This window comes from Pithys albifrons, chromosome 14, assembly GCF_047495875.1.
Source record: "Pithys albifrons albifrons isolate INPA30051 chromosome 14, PitAlb_v1, whole genome shotgun sequence".
In the NCBI taxonomy this organism is placed as follows: Eukaryota; Metazoa; Chordata; class Aves; order Passeriformes; family Thamnophilidae; genus Pithys; species Pithys albifrons.
Window position 1 is genome coordinate 10,867,898 of NC_092471.1, and position 16,589 is coordinate 10,884,486.

The 16,589-nt window shown below is 37.5% G+C and overlaps 1 protein-coding gene across 2 annotated transcripts in view; it reads right to left on the minus strand.

Annotated features, from left to right (window-relative positions):
* TENM1 (teneurin transmembrane protein 1) overlaps positions 1-16,589 on the minus strand; it is a 238,049-nt gene that overhangs the window by 205,563 nt on the left and 15,897 nt on the right. Inside the window, exon 2 of one of the 2 annotated variants that reach the window (XM_071569594.1) lies at positions 9,044-9,304. The exons of the other annotated variant lie outside the window; for it this stretch is intronic. Within the exon in view, the coding sequence (XP_071425695.1) occupies positions 9,044-9,304 (261 nt within the window). The remainder of the gene's footprint in view (positions 1-9,043; positions 9,305-16,589) is intronic. 2 annotated transcript variants of the gene reach the window in all.

The window sequence follows — 16,589 nt, forward strand, 5'->3', positions numbered from 1 at the left end:
AAGAAGAAACAGAATCCTTCTAATGTACAAAACTGATGAGGTGTGGAGGGAGGAGTGCTATGAACCATAATAAATACAATGCACAGTTTTGAAATAACATTATGTCCCTTTGGTTTCTTACCTGCTTTTGGCACCTTTTGGCAAGGTTTCTAACCAGAGAGCTGAACAACCCTGACCTAAGGAATGCTCACTTCCAGGTATTTCCTCCTACATATGTATCTTTTTGGTTTTGTGGTTTTATGGAATCAAAGAACCACCAGATCACTGACCATCCCCAGATACCTTTCTGGATAACACAAGGCAAAGGCACATGGTTACTTTACAACATGTGGTTTGTGATGCCTGAAGAGCTGCCTCTCTTTCCTGCCAGCACAGCTCGTGGCCAACAGCTCACAGGCAGATGCTGACAAGTGCTGCTCAACTAAAGTAAGCATTATGACCATGGTATAAAATCTACATTGCAAATCATCTAGGGTGGAAACTTAAATAAAAAAAAAAACCACTGACAATAAAATTAGTCAGCAGAATAAGTGAATCTGATTAAAAAATTACTCAAAAACATCTGTTGGGGAGAGGAAACAGTCTGCAGGAATTTTTGTTGCTCCTAGACCCATATTCTAGAATAGCTAATTATACACATTTCCTCTTATGCTTATGTTACAAAATATAAAGTCAGTATCAGAAGATAGTGAATTTAATTTTGTAAGCCCTGTATATAAAAGCAAGTTGAAACAAGTAGCATTCAAATCTGCTTTATTCTGAAAAAGCTAACTGTAATTTCATATACAACTTCTCATTTTTATCCTATTTTCTACTGCAGAAATTAGAAATAGTCCATTATGTTTAGTTTAGCTTTCACTTTTAGAAGAATATGAAGAATATGGGAAGCAGCTGCTATGTTTCTTCTAGAAGGTCTGATGAAAGGTACTTGCTGCTATTAATGGTCCCCATATGGAAGATGAGGATATGCTAATATGTATAACCCTGAATAATACTGATTTATGCAGATTTTCATCTTACTCCTAAGCCCAGGAGGAAATGAAATACCAACAACTTTGAAAATGGAAGATAAGACTTTCTCATGTAATTTAACACACAATGGATTAAATGGGTAAAAATGAAAAACAATTGAAAAGGAAGAATGAACAACCTTTTGTCACCCATAGGATGACAATAAATTCTTGGAAGATCTCATACTGTCAAGAAGATATAATATTTAGATTAAACCTTGCTAGACCCTAAAATGATAATTTGACAGTACTTTGTCACTTCTCTACCAATTCTGTACTCATTTGCTAGATCCCTTCTTTTTATTTCACTTTCATTATTAAAGTTTGGATAGCAAGTACAGAGGACATCACAAAGATGCTCAGAGGACCGGAGCTCCTCTGCCATGGAGAGAGGCTGAGAGAGTTGGGGTTGTTCAGCCCCAACTGTTGGACAAGAGAAAGCTTCAAGGAGACCTTAGAGCACCTTCAAGTACCTAAAGGGGTTACAAGACAGCTGGAGAGGGACTTTTGAAAAGGACATGGACAAGGGAAAAATGATCTTCAAGTGACAGAGGACAGGATTAGTTTAGATATTTGGGAAGATATTCTTCCCTGTGAGGGTGGTGAGGCCCTGGAATAGGTTGTCCTTGGAAAGCTGTGGCTGCCCCATCCCTGAAGGTGTTCAAGGCCAGGTTTGACAGGGCTTGGAGAAACCTGGTCTAGTGGGAGGTGTCCCTGCCCAAGGCAGGGGAATTGGAATGAGATGATCTTCATAGTCCCTTCCAAGGCAAACCATTCTGTGGTTCTATGATGTGATGGCTGAAAAGCATTTTGCTATGGGTGCAAAAAAAGGTCTAGTCATCTTTGCATTTAAAACCATACTGTTCCATGCCATAAGGAACCAAATGAGAGTAACTTGATTTCATTTATCTGGAACCTTTAACTATAATGTTCTATGATCAGAGTCCAGAAGTTTTCCCTTAGTCTTATTTCACACTGACAATGTTCCAACTGGGAGCTTTCAGCAGAACATCCCAAACTTTGATGAAAACCAAGTTCCAACTGGTAGAAGCATCTACATTTTAAGACATATAAGTGAAAATTGCTTATATGTAAAAATAGCTATGAAACCAAACTAGCATTAACTAAATAATTTATTTCAAAGGACAAATATATGAAATATGACTGTAGGTTGTTTCTGTAAAGCAGATTTCCAATCTTCTACAACATTTTAAATTTTAACCAAAAGAGATGAGAAATAAAGCATAATGTAAACTTAATAAAACAACAAAAATAAAACATAAGGATAGACATGTTGATTGTTTAGAATGGAACTGTTCCCAGCAACACACTTGTCCAGAGATGTCCTCCTGTAGAATTCATGGTAAATGTTTAACAACACAAAAAGTATTTTGTTCAGCATCATCCCAGTCTCTTCACTATGAAATGAAGAGTCTGGTGATCCTCACCCTTTTGCACTGCAGCACCCTGACAGAAGGCAGGCGCTTTACTGTCTATCCCATCTCAGCTTCCCCCTCTGTGGCAAATGAGATACACTGAGGTCCCAAGAATTGCAGCATCACTGCAACATCCATTGGCACTGTAAAATATTTGTGGAAATAATTTTCCTTTATGCTCATTTCCACCTGAGAAAGTAAAAAGTACTTAAATGAAAGAAGGAATAATAATTCATATTGCTGCCAACTCCTTAAGTCACATCCACTATCCCTTCAACATCATATAGGGGAGGAAAGCCAAGTGATTTTTTTTTTTTGAGCTGTAATGTCAATTTACTGATTTCTGGGATAAAAACTAGACCTGACTGTTCTCCCCAAGCTTTCCTGCCTCCCTGCTTTTAGCTACCCATAAAGAAAACAAAACTGCAGGGCTAAAAATATTACACAGCCTTGTGTAAATGCACTGTTAGCTTTTACTATGCTGTGGGCAAAGGTCATTTGCATTATGGAACATAGGAAATATTTATTTTATGTTCTAAATACGGTTTTATTACCTTTAATGTAAGATACTAAATACTGTTTGATATTTGTCTTTAACATGAAGGGAATATATTAACATTGTGTACTGACTTTAATAGACCATATGCAAATTGTAAAGAATTAAACAGAAGACACACAAATGCAATGCTCATGTCAGTCTGAGACAGTAATGAAGATAGTAATTTTGAAAGGCAGAATTTTCCCCACAATACTGACAAATAAACCATTAGCTGAATTTCCAAATATAAACAATTTCATAAGTGGCTTAAAAACTGGGGGCACAAGTGCAAGACTTTCATATTACAGCTAAGGTGAGGTTACAGTGCTTACAGAAGCATCTCACACTTAACCAAAGCAATTCAGATAACTTACATGCTGCCTTTGAGGCAGTAACATTTCCAAAGGAACCGCTCTGAGGTCAACAAAAGCATCTTACACTCTTAACAACTCCAGCAGAGCAGTTACCATGTCAGTGTATATGCCAATGCTCCCCCAAAGGCACTGCTATGTTACTGCAGGGATTCACTCGCTTCCTTTGACACCGAGGAGGCTTCTTTGAAACAACAGCAGAAGCAACCAATACAAATACCAGCTACACACTAAAAGAGAAAAAGAAATGCAACAGAAGCAAAAGAGGTCTTGTATTAAGGGAAGATAAGTGGCCCTTTTCTATCAAGTATCTGAAAGTATCATATATCAAATATCTGATGAGCTAGAGTAAACTATGGAAGGTGGAGGAATTTAACTGTGGGGGCTTTGCATTTCAATGATGAGGTTGCCTTAATCTATTAGGTGACTTAAATGATGTGACAGGCAGAAGTGTACGAACAGGACACCATCCATGCTATAATAAAAAGGCAAAACAAAGCAGACAAGGAATTAAGAGGAAATTATTAAATGGCACAGATGGAATGGGATTAAGACTGACGTTTACCTTTATGTTTTCAAGGCTTCTTACACATATTTGACTTAATGGGGTCTACTTGCAAATTAATAACTCAATTTCTTAATTGCACCACTGTAAATAGAAAGTGACAGGACAGGAGCTACTGGAAATACTTCAGCCACCATTATTACATACACAATCCTACACAGAGAGACAGTCACACCTACACCTCTTCTCGGAGCAAGTATTGTTATGGTAATGCAGCTGTTGCTAATAATTTCCTGGAGAAATGAGAAAGTCAGAGATCAGCTTAACGCCTGGTTTGTTTACAAAATAACAGTACATAAGAGCAACATTAATCCCAATGCTCTAACTTTCTTACATTAAACACAAGACTTTTATGAAGAGCAAAATTCAAGTCTAATTTAAACAGGTGTGAAGTCACAGTAGGTCTATTGACACACACCATAAATTAAATCAGAGCCTTGTCCTGGCTAAATCCTCCCCATGCCTGCATAACTACAGCAGTCACAAAGCTGCGCTCCTCATACACCACCAGTAACTCCAGTATTTCTTTTGCTAACTAAGCATCTTTACTCCTTTAACAGATATGTTAAGATACTGAATCTGAAGTGCAAAGAGCTGAGGTGACTTACCCAGAACTCACCCATCTGCCTAGCAATCAAAATAAAAAAAACCCCTGAGGTTTGGGGATAGTCAAGGGCTCTGTTAAATGGATCACTGCTCCCAGGCTGTAAAACAAATACTCAGATGAACTACCCAAGATTAATCTTACATGTTTCTAGTTCACTAAACTCAGCTTTGATCTGTAACCTACTAATTTCTCTACTACATCTACTTATTAATACATGGCTAATATTATTAAAAGTATTGTTTCAAATAGAACACACATATTAAGAAAGAAGTTTCCCAATAATTTATGGGGGGAAAAGGAAAAAAATACATTTTTGCCTCTTGCTTTGTTTTTAAAAAGACATATGATATTAAAAAAATCCCCTGAGCAGATTGCAAGCACTCTAATGCTATATTCCATGACCAGGGGTATTTCAACCTGTACTAACACCCTAATTTCTTGCCTACAAATCTTAAAGAATTCATCATGAACTACAGCTAATACCCAATTGTCATATAATAGTGGAAGGAACTGAACATGAATTAGGCTCCCAGACTGAGTGTGCATGTCCCAGTACATTCACCCAGCACTGCGAATCCTGTCCTCTTCTTTTGGTTCTCACCATATGGTAGAGAAAGAGTAACTAATTGCATAAAAACATCTAAGTAGATGTCAGGAGTAAGACAAACAAGACAGCCTTAAAAGTACTTGAAAGTAATCTGACAAAGTAAAAAAAAGTAAAAAATGATATTATTGTAGAGATGCTAAAGTTCTGTACCAGCTCTCAGCTGAGATGTAGTAGCTAAAAGTAAGAGCTGATGGCTGGGAAAACATGTCGAATGTGACTCAAAAATGGATTAGAGCAGGGCATGAATGCACTTGAGGTGAAATTCATCATGTCACAGCTGCACAGACATCATGTAAGGGAAAACTGCATGAACAACAAAGAAGGCTAAATGGACACAAAATGGACTGGAGGCTGCTTTTTAGTACACTGGATAGCAAGGCATGCACATCCATGTTGTGTTATGTAATTTTAGATACATGTCTGAAGACCACCCCTTTCTGTAGATCAAGGCTGTATCCTCTTCTGGAACACAGACTTCATAACGTAAATTTGCCAGCTAACTAATCTGGCAGATGAAAGCAATGAACTTGATGTTCTGACATGCTGCAATGACAGATACCATTGTACCAATGAACTGAGAGGAAATGCAGTCTTCTCCAACAGAATAAAGGAACTACTTTTGATATGGTCATTCTGTAGTGTTGCTGTCTGAAATTTACATTAACATACTATAAAGTAACACTATTCATGTTTAAATAGAGCTATTTATACCACACCAGAGATAAGCAATGATCCCCAAGAAATTGGTCATTCATTTCGTGCAGTTAATTTATATTTTACTTAGCCTCAGGCAAAGCTGAAGGCAGTTTGTACACTAATAGACTATTATTAGTTGCCATTAACGTTGACAACATTAAATGGGAATGTTGGTGTTTCATACAATCTGTTCAGTGCTGCCAGAACAACCGGAGTGTGTTTAAACAGTGATTCTGACAGAGTTATATGTCTGTGAAGAAAAACAATCCTCAAATAAATTCTCAAATTGGGCTACACAGGATACACAGACAAGTGTATATCCTATGTCAGGGAACTTCCAGTTAGAGCTTAGAATGACTAAGAGAATGTCAAGGAACAGCTAAAAGAACAAACTTTAAAAAAATATATTAGCTTCAGATCAATGAAAAGCAAAAAACTGTCTTTAAAAGCAGGTCTGCTGGAGTCTACACACTTAGTTTCTCCAATGTTATCACAAAAATATCTATTCTTCATTTGTAGCAAAAATTGTGCTAAGAGAAAGAAAAAACCCCAAATCAAAGCGCATCTGACTCTGAAAATACAATAGCAATTAGTTTTCTCAAATGATGTAAGAACTGTACCTTCCTCATTAATTTTACTCCAGTTACAAACAGCTGCATTCACATGCCATTTAGTCAACCCCTCAAAAGCCAAAATTGCTAAATATTTTTACAGCAACAGATCTTAGGAACATTTCCACTTCCACTCGGAGAAGTTACTGTCTAGCACAAAAAAATACAGTTCCATGGCAGGAAGTAACAAGGATAAACGTAACCCTCATGGTTCTTTGATAAAGCCCCTGGCATAAAGGCCTGCATAGAAACAGGAGGATGTGCCATCTATGAAATAATTTAAGTTGAGATTTATGAACTTCCATTTTCAAAGAGTGTTTTTTACTGGGTGCCAACCCAGACAGAAAACACATTGCTCTCTGGATCAGGTCTCTCACCTATGAAATGACCTATGAAATACTAGATAATATAAATGAATATAGCTTTAACCATCATCTTCACATTAACTTTCAAGACTGTAATTATTATAATGACTTAATACCACAGGAAACATTGATACCTGCCTGGAGACATCTTAATAGCTCAAGTCAGCTTGTGTTCTCAGCTTCTTCCAGCTTACTCTCACCTTCACTTTCCTCTCTCAGCTATTTAGTTAAAATTGGTACTCAAGTACCTCAAACATGAATGCCTGACTAAAAAATTGTTACAAAGTTTAAAAGGAATTAAATATTAAAGCCAAATGCAAAAGCAATACACTGTCTACACCATGCAAGAAATTAGTTTAAATTGAATAAGTCATTCTTGGACACATACCTTTAGAAGAACTCACTCCATTCTTTGTTGGTGAAGCATAAAGACTACATGTTCCCATCTTAGTGACATTAACCCATGAGTCCTGCCACATTTGTTAGGATGATGAAGGTGGTAAAAGTATTTCCTTTACTACTTACAGTAATTTTCATCTACAGAAGATTACTTATTTTGTGAAGGTTGTATGGACAGCAAAATATCATCAACACCTGGCTGCACTGTACATAACTTGGTTTTATGCCTAATTTGCTTTCAATGCATCTGCTTCCCAGCACTTTAAAATGTAAGTATGTATTTTTAAATCTGAATGGCACATGTAGGCACATTCCTTTCTCATGGAGAATTCCCTTTCAATCATTTTCACAGTTAAAGGGCAACCAATGCCAGGCAGACCAGATTCAATTCCTTCCACCATTTAAAACCCAATGTCTTAGGAAAAGACACAAAATAACCCCCTGCAGCCCCAAACCAAAAGCCCCTATGTAGTGACACTTCACAGAGGGTGGGTGCCACAGAAGATGTGGCAGAAGCAGGAAGGCAGAAGACAGGTATCCTCTGCATGGTGGAAATGGGGTGGCACCAGAAAATTACCTGATTCTAGGGAAACAAAACCATGTGACAGTGTAGAATGCTTAATCCTCAAAGGAGTTTTTAATTAAAAACAAGCTGGGCACTAAAACCTTTATTTTTAACTCATGCAGATAATCTATTGCTTTGAGCCTATATTGGACATTATTATTGATACTGACAGACATCCAGATGAAATGATAATTACCAGCTTTGTATTTGACAAATTCAAGCACATAACTACAGAAATGACATTTATAACTGAACTCTCTTTCATCTTATGACTATAAAGCTACTGAAATGTATCCCTGTCAACACTGAAGTGTCAATCTGCCACCTTCATTGGTTCCTCCATTTCTTATCCAGTTAAAACAACATATAAAATAACATTTAGATCTGCCATAACATGGAGTTATTAAACATAGAAATTAAGATATCAGGTAAGCTTGTTGATCTTAAGTATGATAAATTTGTTTACTTACTGCATTCTTTAAGGAAACGGGAGATTGTAATCAACTTTGATGTAGACATAAAAATATTAATTCCCCACGTTATTAAACACACATTTTCCCCTTCTGTGACACACTAAATCATACAAGAAGAAGTGAAGAGATCTTGAAAGAGAATATTTAAAAAAAACACCCTCCCCAAAGAAAGGACATCCCACCCAAAACACCCCCATGTGACCAAGAAGCCCATTCTCCCTATGTGGAGAAATACAGAACTGGGTCATGACAAAGACCTGCTCAATCTGTCCAACTGATAAATGGAATTAATTAAATAACTAAGTTAAGTAAATTAATGGAATGTCTTCAGATGCAGCACAAAATTAGAGGTAAATAGAGCATTTAGGACTCCAGGTTGTCTCCCAAGTCACCTGGATGAACTGCCTTAAAGCTATAGCCAGAAGCCAAAACATGCAGAAACAATTCTATGCAAAATGTACATATCTAGATTTAGTTTTGAACCTAATCCATAGGCCACCAAATTCAAATGATAAACATCCTGTGATATAAAAATGAAGAACATGGGAAACTGGACTCTAGAATGATGTTTAAACAAATCATTCTTTCTTTTTTATTGTCTGATTTTCTTCTACGCTATGAATACAATACACATCCCAAGCAATCCCTTCACCTTGCATATAATGCAGAGATCTAAGAAGGAAGGGGACAAAAAAAGAAAGAAAACAAAAGAAAACAAAAGAAAAAAAGAGATGTAGAAGAAGAAAGTATTCAATAAATTACTACTTCTATTGAGTAGATTAGAGGCATTTCTTCATTACCATTCTCCCCATCAGACTTCCTCTCGTGGTCGGTGTCAGTGAGGGACAGCGCAGAGTTGGCCCGGCTGGACAGGCAGGAGCTGTGCTCCGATTTGATGCCCCTCATCCACATCCTCAGGGCATGGTCTGGGGATGCACCACCTTCTGTTTCGGTGTCCACATCTGAGCCCACCTCCAGGGGGTAACTGTGCTCGGCTACACCGTGTATATCACTTTGATAGCCAGAGCACAGAATATGGGGAGTCTCACAGAATTCCATGTCTGGAGAAAACAAAAGTTCAGAAAAAAACTTAGTAGTGAAAGGCAATATACCTTTGATTTTCTTTTGGAGAATCTGTTTTGAGAATTAACGTTGTTAATACTATTTGAAGACTTATTTGGTCAGTGACTCACTCTGCTATCTAATCTACTACAACTATAATAACTACAAGAGGGTAACTGTAAAACATATAATAAAGCACTGTAATTGTGCATTTTTGTCTGATAGAAATATGTATTTCAGCTCAAACATTTGTACACACCCACACACTGATAATTGTACATCAATTTACAACTGAAGTGAGTATCCTCAAATACAGATACTTTCCTGGGTTTAGCCAGAAAGGCAACAGCTCTAAAGTAAGTCTCAGTATGCTTTTATTGGAGGGAAAGTGTAGCATATTTGCAAATAGGAAACTTACAAAACAACATTTGAAATATTTAATCACAGAAGACAAAGAAAGGGTACTTACCACGAGCTTGCTCTTTGAGAGTGCTGTCCTTGCATATTCACACCAGTGGGTTTGGGTTCTCCAGTGCTCGTGGCCTACAGGAACTTCCTAGAAGAGCAGTGACTACTGGGACTGTACAAGTGCCATCTCATGACACCAGGTGATCAGATTTTAGAGCTGTACAGTGCTCAATACTACAGTTATTCTTACTAAACACCACAACTGTAGAGCAGTAGAAATCCAAGGACAAACAGAAGGTGGACAGGACCCATAATGTGAATATGCAGAGGAAACATTCTCGAAGAACTACAGGTAAGTAACACACATCAGCTAATTACAACTTCCCTTTGAGGTAGCCTCTGCATATTCTCACTTGTGAGAATCCAATTACAAATGCAACTCCCAGGGAGTATGACAAGGAGTTCTAATTAAATAAGGATTACAGAACTGCACGCCCTAATTGAACATCAGACCTGGGATGCCATCTTGAGAGACTAAATACAATATCAAATATGCATACAGTATTCTTTCAATTTCTGGAAAAGAAACATTAGACACAAGAGTCATTGACAGAGACTGAGGACAAACACTCTCTTCTACTGTCATCCTAACTAAAGCTTTAATTTGCCAAACTAATCCACTTACCAGCCAGGGAGAGGAATGATTCTTATTTTAAGCATTCTCTCTGAAAAAATAGAAAGTCCTGGTATTTTCTTGGAAGGTTTCAACCAAAATCTAGAAACCAAATGCTAAATTACCATAGATGAGGTGGTTCAATTTATAAGTCATTCGTCTCTACATTTCTTTTCTTTGCCATCAAAACATTGCTGAAGGTCTTGGTTGTAGTGACAGTCACATGGGCTGGCTTCCAGCTCAAGGAACAGCAACCTATTTTCTGGAGGACAGGGAAAGTGGGTGAGCAGCAAATGGAAAGAAGTGGCTATGGCCTCACTTTCCTGTGCAAGAGTCCTGAAAGATCACCCTGTCTCCCTGGTGTCATTACTGCACTGGGTGACCCATTCCAGCAGCACCAGCCGTCACTGTTCCTGCTCCTTTTGGAGCAGCAAGACAGATGTGGGTGTGACCTCAAGCGCTCCATCATCACTCTGATCTCTTCCTCTCGGCCCTACACTTGAGAAGCTGAGACAAGTGCCAGCTCCATGAGCCCTGTTCCCTCAGTCTCTCAAATGCATTGAGGCTAACTCTGATGTTTGATGGACATGGCCAAGAGAAAACAGCCAAGATGCTGAGAAGCAGTTGTGTAGTTTCTGCAGTAGAGGGAATATCTGGCATTTGAACTTTGTCTCCTTTATGACACAGAGTTCTTCATGCTCTCTGGGGCCTGGTTAAAACTGGCACTTGGCTGATTGGTAAAAGAAAGGAGGAAAAGTATTTCAAGGCAGTACTTGTGGACAAAAATGGCAGCTGAGAGTGCTTCTCAATCCTACACAGACACATGAGAGACTGTGAAACCTGTAAGACTCTCTGGAAAAAACCCCCAAATATTCAGTCTTCAGAGGAGACCAGTTTTTCCGAGATTTTCAAAGCTCACGGGGCAAGGGACACACAGAGGCAATCTCACAGAAAGCAACTGGCTGCAAGTACACAGTGTTGCTCACACAATGCCCTAATTTTAAGTATCATTTAAATTATATGTTATATACACAACAAACAAGTTCCACTTCCTTCAATCAAACAGCATAGACCAAATGTTTGTATGACTCAAAGAGTGCAGATATTGATGTCGGACACTAAACCATCACAACTGCTTTACACCAAGTTCTACTTTCTTTTTGACAGTATTAAATGAATAAAATAATCTTTATAAAAAAATACGGTTCCAAATAGTGCACATCAATTCTTATTTTCTCTTTAGCAAATTCAAAAAAGATATATATATAAACAAAGAACTACCAAGCCAGCAATAGCTCCAGATGCCCATCCCAGACCCCTGTATCAATGAAATACAGACTGAATCACAGGAGCAGACCGATTCCACTCCACTCTGATACGACTACGGTGTTCTTTGAAACTGAGCTTGTGGATGACATTATTTTACCAAACAATTTTAAGTAGCTAAGAATTGAGACAATGCATTCTCTGGAAAAAGACAATTTTAAGTTCTGTTTAAATGAGCTGAGTTCGTATAAAAAAGTGACAGGAGCTTCACTCCATGTACTTTACCTGTGCTCTGAAAGGTGCAAGCCAAGCCTTGTTGCCAAGTAGCTCCCAACAAGCCCTGAGGTGGCTTGTCACATGCTGTGTTACAGCCCACACTGTACATTCCATCAAAAATTTATTCTGGTTAACACATCATAACACATCTGCTTCAGCAGATGACATAAAAAAGAGGAATAAATGTATACTGTCATTAAATAAGTGTATTAGCAAGATTTAGCTGCTAAAAGCATGCAATGTTGAAGTCAGGCTCCCACACTTGGACAGGTGTGTTTAAAGGCAGTGGCAGGTCTTCAGTGCTTCTCCTAAGTGCTAACAGGGAGGTGCTGCCAAAGGGGAGCATTTACTGATGTACATCCAGAACAGTTTGTATTGAAAAATACACTAAGTTCTTTCCACACGAAATAGGAGAGCTACCAAGATCAATTATCAGTCTTAATATGGGTCTCAATTTTGACTGAGGCCCACACTGCAGAAATAACCTCCAGTGAAACTGCTCCATAACTTCTTTGATTTCAATTCTCTCAGAAAAGCAATATTTTTCTTAGTTTTAACTTGGGTTTCAGTAAAGTTATACAGCAATGCAGGATTCCTAGAGCATGTCTCATCAACTAGATCCCACTTTGTGATTTCAAGAAACATCATCTGAACCTCTTTCTCCTTCAAAGCAGATTTCTACTTATTTTCACCACCTGAGGTTAAAAATCTCAGACCTTCACAGACCATGTCAGCTGTACAAGGTCCTCAGAGGGCAAGGATGCAAGATTTCTTTCCATGGATGCCCCTCCAGGCAGACGTGTGCCCTCAGCAGCCTACAGCCCATGTTCTGCCTGTTTGCAATTGCATATGCCAAGGGGAAAATTCATCCCAGTTAATCCCAAAAATGCTAATTAGATTACACATGTTTAATAGGGACAGAATTTACCCTTCAGTCTATATGTGAATTTCTTTTTATTTTTTTTTGTGTGTGGAGCAAAAGAAAGTGACTTTATATACTATAACTCATGTTCAACTGAAGACTAACACAACATATTGCCTTAATGGTCTATTTCTTAAGTATACAAGCATTTGCAATATATTAACTCCCACGGGATCCATTTTCTGAAAAGCACTTAGAATGCCAAAAGTGGCTGCTTTTAGTCTGCATATCTAACCTTGTTACCTAAAATACTACATATTTCCACAAGGAGATAAAGTTCAAGTAGATTTATGGTAGATTTAGTATTATCACAAAGACACAGTCACAAGAGAAATGAGAGAATATTAATATGAAATTCAAGCTTCCGCATGAACTGTGGACAGAGAAAAAAAAGGTTGCAGATATAAGATGACGAAAGGATTTTCACCTCTGGACCCTTATGGAGCCTGTTGTAACACAATGGTTCAAAATGCAAGTACTTCATCCCACACGGATTTCTTTCTTTTTCCAAAAGTAATCTAAAATATCTAATGATCAAAAAAGGAAAGAAGGCTGAGCATGTTAAAAAAAAATCAGCATTTCAATCAAGACATCCCTTTCTTTCTACCTCTAAACTTAATTTCCCTAAAGAATAAAAATCTTCAGAGATAAGCAGTTACAGAGAAATTTGGCCTCCCTGGGCAATGGTGCCTCTGTTTTTTAAGGTGCTCATGTTGAAAGGAGAGTTCAGCAGCTGACCAGGCAGACAGGTCTCCACACAGCTCCCCCTCTGTTCACTGACAAAGAGCTGCTGAACCCTCCAGATACACTCACCAAGAATTTATCTATCCCAGCATCACTTTAGCCAGCAGGGTAGGTAAAAACCCACAGTTACAACTATCATGTATATACAAAGCATTTATCCTGGTGCATCTTCAGAATTATTTCCTTGTCCTTTGCATGGCCAGGAATAACTGTGTCAGCTACTCTTTCTGCAACTCTTTTAGTTTTTTCCGGCACCAGCAAACAAAAAATTACCCAAGTGAAAGACCATGGAGTTCCTTCTCTCTAACCTAATGTTTCTGCAAACTTAGTGAACTTGCAGGACTTGAATTTTCTCACTGCTGCCATTTGCCAAGAATTTTGCTAATTTCAACCAGGTAACTAGAAGAGAAAATAAATATTTATTTCAATAAATAAATATTTAAAATAAGGATAAGACTATTCAAAAAAGTAGATAAAAGAAACATAAAACTAATGTATAAACAGAGATGAGCATAAAGAACCTTCCTTTCAAATGTTCTTATTCCCCTATGGAGTAATGTTCTTTTGCATTAAGAACAGAATCACAAATAATACTTATTTAAATGACTTAATCTACCTCTGTGTTCAACTAGAGAAATAGCTTACAGAAAAATGTAATTTCTTATAAACTGAAATTGTTTGACATGTTGCTATTATGTGCCTTTTATAAACCCTATCATATAATTAAGCAATTGTACCTTATCGATTTTAAAAGTCTCTTTAAATACCATTGATTCACAACTGTATGTTATTCTTGATTCTTGGTGTGAGGTGGTTTTCACTCTGAGGATGCTCACCGCCCAAACATACACAAAATAAATTCTCTGTATGAAAAAATACAAATTGCTCTGTCTACAAGTCTAAAATTTTAAAAGAGTATAAGTAGTTCAAAGGCTATGAGAAAATATCAGTATCTTGGTATTTATTTTGGATCAGAGTCCTCTTTCAGCCTGGAGATTGTTTGAGAACACTGGGAATATCAGAGTCAGGGGAGCAGAACAATCATGGAAGGGACTCCAGAAAGGCGAATAAAATACATTAACCTGAATAGTGTTGTGTTTCTGCTTGTGTCTCACGAGCAATAATGGGAATGCAGTGGGGGGGAAAAAAATCCCAAATGTGCACCTCTGAGATTGTTGTAGAGTTTGGGATTTTCTAGGGTTACACTGCAACTTTGTGTATTTTTCCCACTGAACTTACTGCAGTGGTTTAATCAGCAAGTGTTCTGCATGTGGCTCAAAATGAGAAGAAAGGCAGAGCAGCTCCTCATGGTGTGAGAGACTCAGGGAGGGAGGGAAGGAATGAGGGAGAAATGTAAATCAAATGGGGAAAGTGAAGTTTGCATTCCTTTTTGGAAGCAACACATATGCATCCTCCTAAATAAGAAATTTTGAGGGCTATTGAGCACTCTGCTAAATTCAGTGTGTTCAACGGCCCTTAAAATTTCTCATTTCTCACCTGAGGGCCGTGCTTTGGCAGCTGCACACCGGACTTGGGAATTACATGGAAAGGGATCTTAAGCTACTCCATAATGGCATTTGTGTAACACAACCTGCTAGATAAATTTTGAATGCTTTTGTGTATTCACATTTAATGTAGTCAAAGATCTTACTTGTTTCCATGTTGAGAACATGCCACATCTTTCCTAGGACAATATAATTCAAAGACATAAAGCTCCAGTAACCATTTGCATGAAATATATTGAGGAAGAAACCGAAAAAAGTGAATTACCTTATTAATTTCCTTTAGAAACCTCATACGTGTTACCAAGTATATTTTTACCGCAACCCAAAACTGAATCTTATTTGCAATTATTTTAATTTAAAAAGATATACATATCACACATAAATAACAAGCACACAAAAGACATAATTGGAATTTTTATACTTATATAGCAAATGCATCATATTGCACATTTTCTTTTGCCGTATTTCACCTTTTCCTTGCATTCCCTTATTTACGTAGCTTACTTTCTTACATTAATCTCCAGTTACCACCAGGGATGATAGAAAGTTAAAAATAACACTAATAACAAATAAAGAAGGAAGAAAAGAGGAATCGGAGTGCGACAACACAAAGGAGTCTCAGGAAATTTGCAGATTAGGCAGCGAAGGGATTAGCAAAGGAGGCTGCACTTTCAGGGAACTCTGCGGCTTGTGAAATTTATGCGGAAGAAAGAAATCTTTATTCTTCAGGTTCTGCCCCAGAGGAACCAGAGGATGAGGTTCCAACCCATGCCTCATGGCAAATATCTTTCCAGTCTTTTCTCCAGACTAATTCTTCAAGCTTCAAGAAAGAGGACAGGAGTAGACTGAATGTATTTTTAAATATGTTCCTGGAGTCCTCAGACACTAATTATTAATTTTATTACTATTAAAATCAACCTGAATAAGGAATGTACTTCTTAAATTCTGCACAGAAATGATCCTGATCATTAGACAGTAGACAAACTTTCTCCTCAGAAGCAGAATATTTTTTATGGAGACCAAATTTTTAACGTTAAAGATTTTATTTTTAAATAGTTTTTCAACGAAAAAGATGCCATGGGAGGCTTTTGGAGCTACAATGTGGATGCAGTGTCAAGAAAAACTCTCAGTATGAGATTGACTAAGAATTTAATCCTTGAAGTTCAAATGCATCTTCAATATTGCTGACTATTGCCTTTCCTCTTCCCAAAGTCTGGCTTTATGTGGTAAAGCACTTTCATTCACAGGATTCTGTTAAAGAGAAATTTCTATTGCAGGTACTCATAAATATCTCTCCTTTAATGAATTTTAGAATTATAAAACCATAGCAAATGCCAGACATTAGCATTTAACCTAAATTTCTGATAAAGGAAACCAACTTAATCTCAAATAATGACCACACTAACTCTACCCTATTAAAGACAAGAGGGAAAAAATCTAATTATCAAGGATGAGAAAGAACCTCAATATCATTTGTGAGGAGAAATTAA